This window comes from Scleropages formosus, chromosome 10 (genome assembly GCF_900964775.1).
Source record: "Scleropages formosus chromosome 10, fSclFor1.1, whole genome shotgun sequence".
Classification (NCBI taxonomy): Eukaryota; Metazoa; Chordata; class Actinopteri; order Osteoglossiformes; family Osteoglossidae; genus Scleropages; species Scleropages formosus.
The window spans coordinates 28,391,615-28,409,183 of NC_041815.1; the positions used below are offsets into that span (position 1 = coordinate 28,391,615).

Sequence of the window (17,569 nt, forward strand, 5' to 3'; positions counted from 1 at the left end):
TGTCAAACAACACCGCACCGGTCCGGAAAACGAACATCCCATCCAAACACCAGCGTTTCTATTAGAAGAGTAACGAGTAACAGACGGTGAGTTTCATTTTCCACCTGGCATGGAGAACTGTCGGTATTCCGCTTCTCTCGCATTCATGATCCACTCCAGCTCCATCCCAGCGCAAAGGAGAATATCACAACTTTACCCAAGCTGAAGAAAAGTGTCTTTTCGACACAACGGGACCTGTCAGCGCGCAGCACGAGGAGAACGGCTCGGCGCAAAACGTCCCAGGCGGAAGGCACACTCACCGATGCCGTACATTGCGATCCTTGTGCTGCCCTTCTGCAGCAACACGGGGCTCACCTCCACCTTCTCCACGGAGCGGCTGCGGCCGAAGTGGTTAACCAGCCCGGCGCAGCTCAGCACGTCCAGAGCGCACAGCCCGTCCGCCTGGGGGAGAGGGGATCGTTCGTCTCCGGCTCCTCCTTTCCAAAGGGACTCGTGCATCTCATAGCTTGCAGTGATTTTCCTCACACTTTAAACTTCCCCTCAGTTTCCCCAGGCGTATCGTTTCCTCCGGCATCGTTGACCAAGCCGTATCCAATCGCATTTAACACTTTATGCACTTGTGCACTTTCCACTAGAGACCTGCTACCACATTGAACATTCAGTCTTTTTAGAGGACCGTGAAACAGCCATCCTTACCCCTGTGGGGTCGTCGTGGTTACCGTGCACACTGAACACGGGGATGGAAATGTTCAAGTTCTCATCCTGATAGTTTACCCAAGGGAACCTAAACCAAAAGGAAAAAAAAAAAGAAAAAAAAAATACATATTACACACTCGCCCTTCTGCACCAAATTAAACGGCCCACTAACATGAGAGATTAAAGAACCTCGTGGAAAATGCTTGGTCCAAATGAAGGCGCAGTGGTTAGAGCTGGCGCTTCTGGCTCGAAGGGCCAAGATTCAAATCCGACCTCCTGCCGTAGTCTCTTGAGCAAGGTATTTACCCTGAACTGATCCGGTAAAAATTACCCAGCTGTTTGAATTCATATTTATTCTTCTATCTGAAGTTTTTCTCCAAAGTGACATATAATTTTTATTTGTTTTTACTTACCATACAGCTTTACAGAAGCAATTTAGGGTAAGTATCTTACTCAAGGGTACTACAGCTGAAGCTAGGATTTGAACCTGCAATCTTTGGGATGACAGGCAGGAGCACTAACCTCTACACCACCAGCCACCCTTGGGCAAACAGTTGTAATTAGCCTAACTTCGTAAGTAGCCTTGGAGGAAATAATGATTGAAATAAACAAATAAGTACAAATTATTTATTAATTTAGCTGATGCTAAGGATACTACAGCAGGAGGTGGGATTTGAACCTAGATCCTTCCAGCGCAAGGCATCAGCTCTGAACAATGTCCCAAATACCAAAAATAAGTCACAAGCAGAAATAAATGAATAAAGTGACGTACACTCTCGTGGCCTCTGTGTGTGTACACTTTAACAGCATGAATGAAATTATTATTATTTTTTTTTTTTTACCTGGATGTAGAGTAAAAAGTGTGACTCATGGCAGAGTTTATATGTGGTGAAGCACAGCAGCAAAACTGCACTGGAGTGACTCACTTGCTGGTACTGAAGTTGACAGCCTGGTCACTCAGGATCTCAAAGGTGATGGGTTTGTCGCCCATGCAATACTTCCTGAGCAGCTCAATGCAGTTGTGTAAGCTCTTGCGGGATGGCTTGTTGTCGTGGAACAGGTCGCCCCCCAACAGGATAAAATCCACCTGTCGCACCGCAGCAGAGGGTCTGAATGCCACACACAAGCCATTCCTCTCAAACCAACCCAAAAGTCACCACTTGTCCATTCATCAGCCTAACAGCAGACATCCAGTGAAATACTCATTATTTCCCTCTTACATCATTCTGCTTGGCATGTTTGAGGATTTCATCAAATGTCACATAGGTGTCATTGCCTCTGATGGCATCCTTTTCCAGGTAGCCCAGGTGGATGTCGGTGGCGATGAGGATCTTGAGAGTGTCCTCATCATCTCTGTGTGAGACAGGACAGACACAGTGCGCATATGAGGAGCGTGAGAGTGAGTGTGTGTGTGTGTGTGTATATACATATATACATATACACACACACAGTATAGGTAGATACAGGTATACATTTATTCACTTAGACACTTTTCTCCAAAGCAACTTACAATTTTAAGGTTATGATTATTACATGCTTACAGTTACTCATTTATACAGCTGGGTAATTTTACTGGAGCAATTTAGGGTAGGTACCTTGCTCAAGGGTACTACAGATAGAGGTGGGATTCGAACTTATGACCTTTGGACCTATAACCACTACACTACCAGCTGTCCCCCAGTGCAAATACATATACACATACAAAAAAAAAAAATATATATATATATATATAATATATATACGTATCACACACTTGCATACATATGTATAATTTTGTTAACTCTATTTTTCCCTCAATTTACTCTTAACTCACAAAGTGTTTCCTGATGATGACGTCATCGTGACACTTGTCCGGGATGAATCCTAGAAAACAGAGGGAACTATTTGATCACATTATTGATTATACTGTACTTTGTACTGTATACAAGGGCTCCTAGACCTAGTTACATCATGAGCACTTGGCGAACAAGGGGTGTATGCAAAGCTAATACAGCCTAGTAAACATGGTAAATAGAGGGAATCGAATGCAGCTCAAGTTCTTCTACCACGCGATTGATCTGCACCGTGCGTGCACGTCAGGACAGAGATCGTCTCTTTCCTGAATTCATTCAAAGTGAATGTTGCCCGCTGTCTCATATCAACTATCACGCATTCGCGGACCGTTAACCTGAAACAGAGATCCCGGTTTACGCCACTAACAAAATACTGATTTACTCTTTTTTTACCTTATTCACGTCAATCCTGACTATTTGGCGCCCACGTGAAAATACCGGAAGCTGTTACGAACGTCACAGACCCGACCCTGTCGATGGGTTTTGTAGTTTTATTTGTGTTCCATATCGAGGCATAGAGGAGGGTTTTAAACATAAAAGACTACATTTCCCATGAGCCCTTGGTAAGAGGGCAGGTATGTGAATGGAAAGGAAAGGTTTAGGAGGAGCTGTTGCTGCTAAGTAAGTGTTTTGTTTCTACTAGCACTTCGTTTATTAGTAATAGGAGCAGCTTGTGTTGTTTGTGACAGTTGTGCAGTTCATAAGGGTAAAATGCAGGAAATGCTGTGGAGACGGGCTCCAGCGTGTCCGAGCGAACTCAGAGTTTCCTCACTAGTAAAATTTACGATTTTTATTGATTTAAAATTCCTGTCTCACGCTGTTTTTTTTTCCTTCCGTTGCTTATATTTATTATTCGGTGTTGTTTCGGTCAGACCTCGTGAGTATGAGAAAGTGCTGCCAGTTCAGTTGTTGTGAATAATCATCAATAGCAATGGTATTGCATGTTCCTCCTGTGTCTGCGTGGGTTTCCCCCCAGGTGCTCTGGTTTCCTCCCACACTCCAAAGACATGCTTTTGAGATTCACCCATAGTGTGTGAGTGACAGAGAGAGAGCATGTGTGTTCCACTGACTGTAGGTAGTGTATCTATCAGTGTAAGTCGCCTTGGTGAAGGTGTGTGGGCTGGTAACACTACATAGAGTTCATTGGGAGGCCTCTGCTAACTACGCACACACACACACGTTCTCTGAACCGCTTGTCCCATACAGGGTCGCGGGGAGCCAGAGCCTAACCTGGTAAGACAGGGTGTAAAGTTGGAGGAGGAGGGGACACACCCAGGACAGGACGCCAGTCCATTGCAAGGCACCCCAAGCGGGACTTGAACCCCAGACCTACCGGAGAGCAGGACCCGGTCCAACCCACTCCGCCACCGCACCCCCTGTCTGCTAAATAAATAAATGTAAAATGTAATAATAGTTAAAATGAATGTTATTTTCAGTGTTGCTCATTGCAAACTACTGGACGAGGCTTTAGCTTCTTCCAGCCATCGCGTCTGTGCTTCGGAATCCACCTCCTGGCGGTCAGCATCCAGTACATTTATTATCCCCAGAAGTGCACCTGCTGGATGCTTCTATTGGAAGTGACTTTGAGAATTTGACCGGTTCATTCAGCAGGATAAGTAGCTTCATCGGGGGTAGTGAAGGAGTAACAGGAAGTGGATCTCAAACCAACAACCTTCAACTCATGTGAGAAGTGAGGGGTTTATTCTACTTTGTTGCTAGGAGTGAGCGAGGAGCGCAGCACCTGCACCAACCCCCCCATGGACTTCCCCGAGGACTTCAATCAGCTGGAGCTGCTGGAGACCCACCGGCACCTCATCCCGGTGGGGACGCAGAGCCTGCGTCCTGAGGAGGACGAGGACGAGGATGAGGATGAGGAAAGGCAGGGTGCGCTCGGTGAGGAGTGGTACCAGGAGCAGGAGCAGAGGCTGAGGGACAAACCTGGGGAGCTTCTGCTGTGGGCGGCGGAGAGGAACAGAGTGAGTGACGCGACTCCCTGCTCGCAGGCCGTACGCAGGGCTTGGGCTCGTCGCCTTCCGGTTGCACGAGCTGGATTTGAAGCCCATGTTCCGCCATAGTACCCGTGATCGAGGTACTTACCGTGAATGGATACGGTAAAAATGACCCAGCTGTATAAATGGGTAATGTGCTCACGAAATACTGCGAGTTCACTCACGCTCACTGTACACAGACTGCATACAGTAAATTGTTGTACGACACTTAGTCTATGTTCATGTATTATTTATTCTGCTGCCCCCCTCCCCAGTCCATCAAATTTGGCGTGGATCCAAATCATCCAGGATGAAATACGAGGGACAGCTGATTTAAATCAAGCCTATTTAAATACTCTAGTTAAATCATCAACAATTTTTTTTTCAATTGTTGATTTAAATCAACTCCACTGATATTTTTTTTCCCAATACATTTATTTTTCATCAAATGTTAGGTTTATTTGGTAACACATCTAGATTTGAAAACAGCTTTAAATTACGGGAAACTATCAACACAAAGTATTTGAATGAACGAAATGACATTTATTAATTAAACGAAAGCACGTAATTAAACCAAAGTGTTTAACACACAAGTCAAATGAGAAACAGTAGGTTTCTAAACTAAACTACGTGTAATGATTTACCCATTTATACAGCAGGGTATCTTTTTTTTTTTTTTTCTGTATCAGTTCAGGGTGAGTTCTTTGCTCTAGGATAATACAGCAGGAGGGGGGATTCAAACCCACATCCTTTGATTGCAAGGCTACATACAGCTCTAACCACTGTGTTCCAGTAAGTTCCACTGCATTCTTCTATGTTTCTAGTACCGTATGTAGTCTTGAATTAATTACCTAATGAAGGTAATTTCTCCATAAAAAACTTTTCCTATGGTCAGTTCTTAGAAGTCAGAGATTTAATTACCATGAATTTCATTGGTAAACCTTTCTGTTTGTTCCTGAGCCTCAAAAGTGAAATCCATTTATGCTTTAAAAAAAAAAAAAAAAGTCACCAAATCACAATAAAATGTACAGTTACTTCAGTGATGTCAGTTATTATAACACGACAAGGCTGTTTCCCTTTATTAATTATAATGCTGCACGACTCTCGCTGCACTCATTGAGCTCTTTAATAACTGTTAGGTGCTGAATTCTGAGAAGAGCGTGGGTTTTCTCCCGCGGTACAGAGACGTGTTTCGGGCCAACGGGTGCTTCTAGATTGCCTATTATAGTGTTTTGTTTGTGTGTGTGTGTGTGTTACATTGCTCTGCCGTATAGATGTGTGAATCACTGTACTTTACATGCATTAATTTATCAGACGCTTTTCCCCAAAGCGACGAACATCTCATAGGAAATACAATGTGTTCATTACATGAGCAGGAAGAGAGACTTAGATGCAAACGTTTGATTAAGTGCAGTTAGTTTGTTTCTTTCCACCATGAACCAGCGTTCATCACAAGAGTAGCTGTATAAAACTTTCTCAATATCAGTGAGTCCTGATCACATTCCTAGCTAATAATTGTTTTTTTTTTTTGAGATATATAGAAACATTTATATTACAGGAGTAGCTGTGTAAAGGACTGATCAGGGGATCATCTTAAAGTTAAAGTGCATGAACATTCACACCTTACATGAACCCAGGGGTTTACATTTATTTAGCAGATGCTTTTCTCCAAAGCGACTTCCAATGAACTCTATGTAGTGTTATGAGCCCACACACCTTATTCACTGCGGTGACTTACACTGCTAGATACACTGTTTACACTGGGTCACTCATCCATAGATCAGTTCAACACACACACACCGTAGTCTCGATGCTGCGATCATCTCGATCATGCTCGGCACGAGCTGTCACTCACAGCTATCGTAACAATTGATCTTTATGGAGTGATCAGATCAGCTGATCGATACGGTACGTAACAGTCACAGTGTATCGATCGAGCGATCGATCAATCGATCGATCTCACTGGATCGGACCGCCGTACCGGACGGACGACGTGTCTCGTCCACTCCTGTCCTGCTGGTCTGCCTGCCTGCCTGTCCTGCAGCTTCTGGTCCTGCTTCTGCTGACGGAGCCGAGCGACCGAGATCCGCCTCTACTACTACTGTACTGGTCTGGTCTGGTCACTCTTCCGACCTCATCAATCATGTAACGTCACAACAGCATCATCATCATCATCTCCTCTTACGAAGCTCACGACCACAAACTGAAACTTTAAAACCACATTTGTGGAAACGTGTCTGTCCGGCCGGATCAAGCGCGAGCTTCTAATTCCCCGGATTACAAGGCGAAGGACCCGGGTTCGTTTCTCCAGCGCGGACACGTTCGACGGTGACGTCACGCGCTCTTAAAGGAGACGCGCCCCAATTGTGCGGACGTTCGCACGACGCCGCGTGTTAATCTCGACATGAAAAACATCCGTTTTTATACTCGTGCGGATTGAAGTGTATGAATGAGCCAATAATTCAGCAAATGAGATATCTTAATTTTGGCCTCCGAGTAGCAAGTTTATTATAAAAATAACTAGTAAAAATTTCCACTTCTGTTTTGTGTTGGATTCTCAGCTCATCATTGTTTAACTGTGTTTTTTGGGCACTGCACTCCTTCCCTTTTGCGGATTTAATAGCCCGTAGCTCGTGTATTAGTCTTGATTTAGTAAAAAGTTAACATCCATATGACTCCTGCACCTCCAACAAATGTGCCAGATAAGGATCCTCAGTCAGAACCGGTTTCTACTTCTGCTTTGCAAACACAGCAAGTGTGTGTTTCCAAAGGTGCTCTTTGTGGGCCGTTTTGACCCCTGCCCACTTGAATTAGTTTTCTGCCTGGCTTGTCGAAAATAAAATGCCTCTACGTTTATTTACATTTATTCATTTAGCAGACGCTTTTCTCCAAAGCGACGTACATCTGAGCAAAAATACAGTTTGTACATTACATTATGAGAAAGAGACATGGGTGCAGACATGTGACTCTTGAGTAAACCTAGTTTGTTACCTTCCGCTTGATGCACCGATGTTCATCGCTCGAGTAGGTGTGTAAAACGCAGGACAGATGAATCCTGATCACCTACCAATTTTTTTTATAATAAGATACACAAACAATTACATACAGTGCTGCAGTAGGCAATAAAGGCTTATCTGCGGATGCTCATGAAGTTATGGTGCGTGAACATTTACACCGTACATGAGCTGGAGAGATCTTGGGTGAAATGGGTCTGGAAAAGGTGAGTTTTCAGACCCTTCTTGAATGTAGACAGAGTTTCCGCAGTTCTGAGTGGAACGGAGTCAGAAACGAGAACCTCCGTGCTTTACCTTTCGTGTGTGGAACCACCAAGCGGGCAGATGTGGAAGAGCGTAGCAGTCTGGTTGGGGTGTAGCAGTTGATCGAGTCTTGTAGATATCTGGGAGCAGTTCTATTGATGCATCTGTAGACAGTAACCAGGGTCTTGAATTTGATTCGGGCAGATACAGGAAGCCATTGCAGAGAAACGAGTAGAGGAGATACGTGGGAACGCTTCGGCAAGTCAAACACAACTCTTGTAGCAGCAGCGTTCTGTATCGGCTGCAGAGGTTTGATGGCAGTAGCAGGAAGGCCACACAGGAGAGAGTTGCAGTATCCTGACAGGTTGTCACCATGGCCTGGACAGGTAGTTGGGCAGAGTCAGTTGTGAGGTAAGGACAGATCTTGGGGATATCGTGCAGGATGTAGCTGCAGGTCCGGGTTGTGGCTTCCATGTGCCGAGAGAAAGACAGACTTGAGTCAATCGTCACTCCCAGACTCTTAGCTGAGGAGGTTGGCAAAATGAGTGAGTTGTCCAGTTTGATCAAGAGATCGTGACAATGGGAGGCTATGACCGGGCCGGGGGAGGAAGTGTAGATCGAGAAGAGGACCCAATACTGAGCCCTGTGGGACACCGGCTGAAAGAGGCAGAGGAGAACGGGAGCTCCGCCAGACCACTTGATAGGATCTGTCAGATAAGGCCGGGTCCTGCGGATATTATGCAGGATGGACTTTACTGCAGTGTATGGAACACTGTAATTTACCTTGGATCAAGGTGTCACATAAGTACTATTTAATAATCTATAAATGGTGCGCTGGAGAAAAGCTTCTGCTAAATGAACTAATATGAAAATGTCTTGTGGCACAGGAAATGAAAATTCATCCTCATACATGTGGTCAGCGAAAGTGGGGGCGTTAAATGAAATTCCCTGTGAAGCGGAGTTCTCGCAGCGCCGTGGGCGAATCTCGGGGACGACTGCATGGGATAACCGAGACCGTACAGCTGTTCGGCTGAACCGTCGGTGACTCTCGGTCTGCATCGAGGCTTCACGAGTTGCGAATGCCCTCGTCCCCGGACCCGTGCGCTTTAATAATGCGGCCGAGCAAGTTTTTCCACGACGCGCCGCCTGAGCCTGCGTGGAAGGTGCCGCGCTGGCATGTCACCTGCCCGTCACACCAGTGCCGCAGATCCTTGTGTCATATGTTACCGTGCAAATGTGGATTCGATACATTTTTCATGCTCTTCACAATTTTTTAACAAAGCATTTCCTTGCTGTGCTCATGAGTGCCAGATAATTTGCATAATGATGTGATTATTTTGGCTGACGAAGCATCTCTGAGTGCGGCGTACGGCTTGATTATAATCGACACTGATAAAAGGCGCAAGAAGAAAGTGATTCGGACCCGATTCCTTATACGGACCACCCCCACGTCGGATGCGCCAGGCGTGCGCCAGCTCTGGGACCATTAGCACTGCCAGTTCATTCTCCTGGCCCGCTGTCCCATCCAGCACCGATTAATACCTCATTCGCATCCAATTCCCAGAAAGGGGGTGTAAAAACGTGGGAAATTGCTAAACGTCAGTGGGACCCAGTCCGACCATCCCGGCAGCACCTCTGACCCCCCCTCCAAGTGTGGTTCCTGTTCTTAAAAATGAAAGTCAAGCTGTGTTTCACAATCTACTCTCAGGGAACAAAAAGCATCAGATGAAGTCCACATCTTCTAGAAGAATCTTCCAGTCGTGTTCAAGGGCCGCGAAGAAGCACTTTCTCTGCTTTTGCCTCTTTTTCGCTAGGAGTTTGATCAAATCCTTTTTACTTTTGTTCGTTTAGCTGATACTTTTCTCCAAAGCAACGTATAGTATTAATGTACCTACAATTATTCACCCATTTACACAGCTGGGTAATTTTACCAGAGCAGTTTAGGGTAAGTACAGTACCTTGTTCAAAGGTACTGATAGCTGGAGGTGGGATTTGAACCTATGACCTTTGGGTCCAAAAGCAAGCATAGTTTTTTCTCATTTCTTTGGAGGTACAGTAATAGGGGTAAGAAAGTAAACCCCCCCCTTTACATTATTCAGAGTAATGAAGGGGGTAATTGGTGAGCTGTGTGAATACAGTATACTGTGAGGTCCCATTTGGACCAGTCGTGTCGAATATAATGTTCAATCAGCACAAGTCGAGTTGGCGAAACAGATTCATAGACGCATCATGTCATGAAGGGAAATGACTTTTTTTTTAATATATTTTAAATTTAAAAAATAATTTCTAACTGGTAGAGACTAGTAGAACTGACAAAAGGACTAGATTGAATTCAATTTGAGAAATCTGCAAAAAAACATGGAAATGGGGCAAATCCCCCCCCCCCCCCCACGCACACAGAGGACTGTAATTTATGAAGCCGCTTTAGTGGAGGACAGGGGACACGCTGCCCCACACGTCAGTGGTAAACCACGCGGTAAATAATGTGCAGCGGAGCTTCTCTGAAAACGGATTTATCGCCGTCTCAGTCGACTTACTGAAACTGACTGCCTTCGGTTATGATAAAGCAGCAGTTTGTACTGCACTGCCGGAGTGTGTGGACCACAAAGGTTAGGAGATGTTAACTCATCTTTTGCTAGCGTCCTCGCTAACGGCCGCTTCCCGACAGCTACGCTCAGCCGCGTCCTACTTGCTAGCCGAGCTTCCTTTTATGATCGATAGTAAATCAGTCCCAAACTTTATCTTTTATCATTGTTTTGATTATCATTCTTGTTTAGCTGATGCTTTTATTCCGAGAAGCTTATTTTTTGCCTTTTTACAGATCGGTATTTTTGCTGAACTGTATTAATTCAGAGTAAAGTACCATAGCTTACAGCCTATACCTGGGGGGGGGGGGGGGGGGGGTTTGGAACCATATGCTTAATTGCTCTACTTCATTAAAACAATTTAAAATGTATCCATTTACCCAGCTGTATGTTGTTTTTGAAACAAACACCCTGTGTCCCTCAGAGCTGCTGAATCCCTCCCACATTCAAGAATGGTCTCGGAACCATCGCTATAAGAGCCGCTTTTCTCCTGACAGCTCCAGTCACTTCTATAGGAGCTACTGGTGGGATGTGAACCAGCGACATAGTGGTGTCACACACACAAGCTGTGTGTCAAGCCTGTGTGTCTGAAGCTCTTCGTTTGTTGTTGATGCACTTTAGTTTCTGCTAATCACTGCTTTCTGCTAAATGAAGCAATATAAATTTTAATTAATTTATTCCTTACGATGCTACAGTGTGCTTCATAGGTATTTTCCAAGCAAAGTATAGTTGGTTGTAGGTGGTGTGCGTGTGTGAGATTGCCATGATGGACTGGCATCTTCCCCAAGGTGTACCCTGCCTCACACCCTGTACTTCCAGAATAAGGTCCAGACCACTGCAGCCCTACACTGGACAAGCGGTTGTTGATAATGGATGAAAGAAATTTTTTTTTAGCCGTGTCCATCCACTTGATTTTGAATGTGTGTGTCCAGTTTGGACCGACTTGATTGTCAAACTCTTGGTAATTTCTCTTAGTCACGGTTGCATCTCGATCGTTCCACGCCTCGATCGCTCTTTTTTTCTTACCTGCGCTCTGTCGTGTGACCGCAGCTGGCGACGGTCCAGAGATTGCTGAGCGCGGACGGCTCGCTGGCGGGGACTCGCGACGAGGACGGGTACACGCCTCTCCACCGGGCGGCGTACAACGGCCACCTGGAGATCGGCAGAGCGCTGGTGCACCACGGAGCCGACCTCAACGCCCGCACCGTGGATGGCTGGACGCCGCTTCACAGCGCCTGCCGGTGGAACAACGTTGCTGTGGCATCCTACCTCGTCCAGCAGGGGGCGCTGGTCAACGCCCAGACCAACGGCTTGCTCACTCCGCTGCACCTAGCGGCCAGCAACTGCAACGCCCGGCAGACCCTGGAGCTGCTGCTGACGCATCGGCACCTAGAGGCCGGGCTTAAGAGCAGCAGCGGCGAGACGGCGTTTGACATCGCCCGCAGGACAAGTGCCCTCTACCGCTTGTTCGAGATCGTGGAACCGTGCAACAGCATCCTTCCGTAGGGGAGGATGACGGCGTGTAAACATACATGTGTAACTAATACCCACCCGTTGTAATGTTTACACCGAGAAGTGTAGGATTTCCTCGATTTCAAAGTCTGTGGGTGAATTTTCCCGAACCATTCGCAAGAAAATAAAGGCTTTTCTGAGAGACCGTGGGGACAAGTGCTGTCTAATCACTTTTCCTCGTGTACAAAAATAAACAAGAGCGCGACATTTTTGCATCGAGAACCTAAAGTTTGCATGTGCGTCGAGACGACAAGCGGCTGGGACCCGAGCTCCAGTCTGCCAGCTGACAGCTGGACTCGAGACGCGTGTTCCGGAAACGGCGTCTCACGCCGGCTCGATGTGACATTTTTACCCGTAAACATTAACAAAATAAACTAAACCTGCCATTAGTCTGATATTTGTAGAAAAAATCAATGATATTTGGGTGTTGATGGCAAGAGGATTGGTACACCAACACAAGCGTGATTCATGTGTCGTATTCTACTGCTGCTTTTGCCTGCTGACTGTTTTCTTACCTTGACTAATTTAAGTGTTTCCGGCAGAATGCGCTCCGATGACTCACACACTTATGACTTTCAGTTATTTATGCTGCAAGGACAAAAAGTGTTTACTTTTTCCCTGCGATTGAACCTGAAACCTACTCTTTGTATACTTTTTTTGTGTGTGTTTTTCATAAATCCACCGACAGCTGACAGCAGGAGTAAAGGTATTGAAAGAGTAAATACTCGTGTATTTTCACATTTATTGAATTCTCGCCAATCTAACGTACAACTCGGAGTAAAGTACGTTGAACAGACAAAGCACTTTTAGACACAGACGCTGGATTGTGGACACAGCTTGTTTGTCTGATTCCATCTCGTTGCTGGTTCACATCCCTCCAGTAGCTCCTATAGAAGCGACATTCAAGCAACAAATAGATAATCGTAGCAAATAGTGTTGGACTCATTTATGGAGCTGGACGGCGATCAGGAGAGAAGTGGCTCTGAAGGAGATGGGTTTGAGACCCTTCTTGAATGTGCGAGGGATTCAGTAGCTCTGAGGGGCACATGGAGCTCATTCCACCACACCGAGGACTGATGTAAAAACGGTTTTTATTTTAATTCAGGGGGCAAGTACCTCGGTGAACGGTACTTCGGCAGAGGGGATTTGAACCGGAGCCCTTCAGATTATGGGAGGCAGCTCGGATCACTGTGCCACCTGCCGCCTCCAAAAAATGCGTTACGATGACAGTCTCCGTTGTCGCTCAGTGTCCTTCCTGTTGGTACCGTTATTTGAGAAAGCAGAGAAGTACAGTTTTCCCATTTTACTTTTATAGTGTAATACAAACGGGGCAATGACTGCTATAAAGGTGAAATGTCAGACGTTCTCGTTGGCGTCATTGTTGCACGTATCTATCAGGTCACACACACCCTCAGCCCTGCTGTCAAAGACCTGTGTGACTCAGAAGAAACTGAATAGGTCGGGTTGATCCCAAGAGGAACGGCAGTTATGAATATTCTGAAGGAAAAGCAGCCAGGATCGCAAAGAGAAACATTTATTAGACGCTTTTCTCCAAAGCGACTTCCAACGAGCTCTCTGTAGTGTTATCAGCCCACACACCTTATTCACCGCAGTGACTTACACTGCTAGATACACTACTTATACTGGGTCACTCATCCATACATCAGTGGAACACACACTCTCTCTGTCACTCACACTATGGGTGAACCTGAACAGCATGTCTTTGGAGTGTGGGAGGAAACCAGAGCACCCAGAGTAAACCCACACAGACCCAGGGAGAACATGCAAACTCCAGACTGAGCAGGAATCGAACCCATGTCATCTCGCACCACCCAGGCACTGTGCCACCATGTCACCCATACCATCAGGAGGATGCACCAGATGCAGACACCTGGAAACCAGAAGCAGCAAAAGACTACAGGGTGGTGACACCGCCGCCGCCGCCGAGATCCCGGAAAAACACTCGGCCGGCCCCGTCTCGCTTGGGCCGATAGCATCCGTGACTCAGGCACTTCACTAAGGGGATGAATGAGCCCATTTATGTCATTCCATTAGCAGGAATAAAAAACGGAGAGGCCCGCGGCCACGAACCCCAGCGCCGCTTCGCAATTGCGCAGGTCTCCAGGAAGACGTCCGTGGCTTCACTTTGCGTCTCTTTTCACACACCACGAGCAGGAGGCTCGCCTTAAGAGAGCGATGAAACCTGCGTGCCAAAGGGCCCCTGCCAGTCTTCACCCGGAAGCTTCTCTGTTACAAGCAAACATCTGGTGAGGGGACAAGAGCAGCACCCTGAGAGCAGCGGAACCATCCTGATTTCGGTACCTCCGACATACAGGGATGCTGCCCCTGGCTGAGAAAAAGGTCATCAAAGCGCGAGCTGCTTCCTCAAGGCCGTATTACTTAGCTACGGCAGGATTTGGTTACGGCGCGGCCACCGACACGTTCGCCGCGAGGGTGCTGGAGAGGCGCGAGCCAGGGGGCGTGGCCCGAGCGCGGTCGGTAAACAGCGCGAGGCCTTCACCGCGCGCCGAGGTGTGGAGGAAGACGGAGAAGCGGCGGGGCGCGCGGACTCCGTTGCTCCTCCACACCCCCCTCCCAACCTACCCCCCCACAAAGAGACCTTTCACCGGCGGCGCGAGCTGCCACGTCGGGATCCGGGAGCACAGGTACCACTTGTTGGCTTCTTTACGCCCTCGCGCCGGGCGCCCGACAGCCGGCAAATTTCCGTGCGCGCGCGCGGGCCGAACGGGACGGACTGGTTCCCCCGCGCACGTGGGACAGGTGAGACAGGCCAGGTGAGCTCGCCCCCGGCCGCTCCCAGGTGCTTCTCGGGTTACCGTCCACGGATCCGAGGAAGCGAGGAAGGCGCGCGGGACGCCGGAGCTCGCGCGTCTCTCCGCACTGAATGGACGCGAGTCCCGCCCGGGGCTCCCGGAGCAGCGCGAGCCGCAGCCTCGAACCAGCATGTCGCGCGCCCGCCATGAAGGTGTCCTACCTGCGGGTGTTCGCGGGGGGCCTCCTGGCCATCCTGCTCGTGCTGGTGCTGTGCTTCCGACAGCTGCCCACGTCGCCCGCGGAGCCGAACGCGCGCGCAGGAGGTGACCCAGGTGAGGCGGCCGGAGCGCGCGGCGTCACCGTGCTACTCTGGTACCACCCGTTCGGCGCGCGGCGCGCCATGCCCGACTGCGCCGCCCTGTACGCCATCCCCGGCTGCATCGTGACCGCGAATCGGAGCGCGTACCCGCGGGCGGACGCCGTGCTCGTCCACCACCGCGACATCAGGGGCAACGTGAGCCGGCTGCCGCAGAGCGCGCGACGCGGCGCGCAGAAGTGGATCTGGATGAACTTCGAGTCGCCCACGCACACGAAGCACCTGGAGCGCCTCGAGGGGCTCTTCAACATGACCATGTCGTACAAGCTCGGCTCCGACATCTTTGTGCCTTACGGCTACCTGGAGCGCGCGCGAGCCCCGCCCCGGCGCGTGCCGCTGCCCACGAAGCGGCGGCTCGTGGCGTGGGTGGTGAGCAACTGGAACGAGGCGCACGCGCGGGTCGTCTTCTACTGGAACCTGCGCAGGTACGTCCCGATCGACGTGTACGGGCGCGCGGGCGCCGAGCTCGTGGGCGACAGCGTGGTGCGCACCGTGTCCGCCTACAAGTTCTACCTGGCGTGGGAGAACTCGCAGCACACGGACTACATCACAGAGAAGCTGTGGCACAACGCGCTGCAGTCGAGCGCCGTGCCCGTGGTGCTCGGGCCGCCGCGGAGCAACTACGAGAAGTTTCTGCCCGCGGACGCCTTCATCCACGTGGACGACTTCAGCGGGCCCGCGCAGCTCGCCGCCTACCTGCGCTTCCTGGCGCGCAACCCGCGCAGCTACCTGCGCTACTTCGCGTGGAAGCGCCGCTACACCGTGCACGTGGCCTCCTTCTGGCACGAGCACTACTGCGCGGCGTGCGCGGCGGTGCGCGCCTCCGCGCGCCACGCCAAGGTGGTCTCGGACCTGGCGCTGTGGTTCCACGCGTGAGAGCCTGTCTGAGCTAACTGAGGGCTCGCGGCGTGGATGAAGAGGAAGCGGTAAAAGTCGAGCGGAGCTTTGCGCGCTCAACCCTTCCCTTATTATATTTATTCTCACGCGACTGCTTATAGTAATTCCTTTTTTTTTTTTTCCCCTTCTCATTTTTGGAAGTCTGATTCTGGAACATGATTTTCCTACAGCGGGGAGTGACCACGTTTCCCAACAACGCCAGTTACTGTTTTTAAAACTGATCATTAGTTTCCCCCCCTTTTTTTTCTTTTCCTGTCCGTGTTCCAGTGTGAAGCACAGACAGGAGCCTTTCGGCCATGTGCACCTGGACGTGACCCTCGGTCGCGCGCCCTGCCACGCCACCCCCACCTGGCCTACAAACAAACGCTTCTCCTGGTATCGCGGATGCCCCCTATGCCCTGGTGAAATACAACGATATGTAAATGTGTCACCTGATCCGACCTTCTCGCTGGGGGGCGGACCCACCGTCGCCGTGTCGCCGTGTTCGAGACTCGACGGGACACACGGCAGGTGTCACCTCTCTGCGACGCGCCGGGGGACTCGCAGTAACTCAGTAGGGCGGCAGGTAGCGTAGGGGTTGTGGCCTTGAAACCCGAAGGTCATCGGTTCAGTTCCTCCTGCTGCTATATCCCTACCTTCAACTGATACAGTAGTAATAATGCTGTACGTTGAGGCAAATCATGGTAAAGCTGCTTACCCACCAGTGTAAAATGCCTTGAACGAAACGGTCGTGTGAATAAAAACAGTGGCTGGGGGGGGAGGTGCTTACTTTAACTGCGTGTGTTTTCCTCGCTTGCCATCTGTGTGCAGTCGCCTCTCGGCACACACCTTTGACGTGGGAGGAGGGGTGTAGCAGTACACAATGGCCCTCTCTACACACAGAGATACACTCACACACACACACACACACACTCCCCGAGTCCCGCCCATACTCTACAATACCTCCACAGCGAAACGGTTATGGTTAAATTCAGCTGAGCAGCAGCTTTGTTTCCTCCTCTTCTTCCTCCTTCGTGTGTGTGTGTGTGTGTGTGTGTGTGTGTGTGTGTGTGTGTGTGTGTGTGTGAGAAAGAGTTATAGTGCAGGCGAAGCATGGGCTCCACTCTAAAAAGGTACTGGTTCCTCATTATGGGTTGATCTTTTTTTTCCTAACTCAAAACCAACAACATCCACTTTTTTTGGGGGGGGGTCCAGAAATTATAGTAGTTATTAAAGCAATCTTTCACTACCACTATCCTCAGCTGCAATAACCAGGTGGGGGTTGGGAGGGGGGAGGAGTGGCACTTCACATCCTCCACTGATAAGAAGTGCTTATACAGAAGATTGAGTCAAAATAAATACTTAAGGCCAGTGAGATCAGCACTTTGTGTGTGTGTGTGTGTGTGCGTGCATGTGTTTTACATCACCAGTTGACCTTAGCACTTTTCTCAGCTCAACATACCAACCTCCACAGTAAAAGTGTGTATGAGGCACATCATAACTATTAATGTTTAACAGCGGACACAAAGTGTGGGAATAGGGTGAAATCTTGTGTGAAATCAAGGTGAAAATGAGGTGCCTTTGATCCAACAGTTAGAATTCGGTCTTCGGTGAAGCGGGTGGCTCTGTGATTATCACAATTGCCGTGCAGCCGGAAGGTTCTTGGTATGAA

The 17,569-nt window shown here is 48.8% G+C and overlaps 3 protein-coding genes across 5 annotated transcripts in view; 2 read left to right on the plus strand and 1 right to left on the minus strand.

The window, feature by feature from the left end:
• The window catches only part of mre11a (MRE11 homolog A, double strand break repair nuclease), a 38,461-nt gene extending 35,477 nt beyond the window's left edge, over positions 1-2,984 (minus strand). For 2 of the 3 annotated variants that reach the window (XM_018748884.2, XM_018748885.2), the window contains exons 1-6: positions 2,922-2,984; positions 2,510-2,559; positions 1,917-2,049; positions 1,623-1,783; positions 697-784; positions 300-441 (exon numbers count right to left, since the gene is read on the minus strand). In XM_018748884.2, coding sequence (XP_018604400.2) covers positions 300-441; positions 697-784; positions 1,623-1,783; positions 1,917-2,049; positions 2,510-2,535 — 550 coding nt within the window. In that variant the 5' untranslated portion in view covers positions 2,536-2,559; positions 2,922-2,984. Of the gene's footprint in view, positions 1-299; positions 442-696; positions 785-1,622; positions 1,806-1,916; positions 2,050-2,509; positions 2,560-2,921 lie in introns of those variants that run through there. The other variant, XM_018748886.2, reaches the window with a different exon arrangement.
• Positions 2,985-3,085: 101 nt separating this feature from the next.
• On the plus strand, positions 3,086-12,606 carry ankrd49 (ankyrin repeat domain 49). The gene is made up of 3 exons (XM_018748533.2): positions 3,086-3,149; positions 4,248-4,504; positions 11,409-12,606. Exons 2-3 carry the CDS (start codon positions 4,286-4,288, stop codon positions 11,862-11,864), a joined length of 675 nt encoding a protein of 224 aa, XP_018604049.1. The 5' UTR covers positions 3,086-3,149; positions 4,248-4,285; the 3' UTR covers positions 11,865-12,606.
• Positions 12,607-14,850: 2,244 nt separating this feature from the next.
• LOC108932219 (alpha-(1,3)-fucosyltransferase 4-like) lies at positions 14,851-16,933 on the plus strand. The gene has a single exon (XM_018748463.2). It carries the CDS (start codon positions 14,851-14,853, stop codon positions 15,895-15,897), a length of 1,047 nt encoding a protein of 348 aa, XP_018603979.2. The 3' UTR covers positions 15,898-16,933.
• The last annotated feature ends 636 nt before the right edge of the window (positions 16,934-17,569 follow it).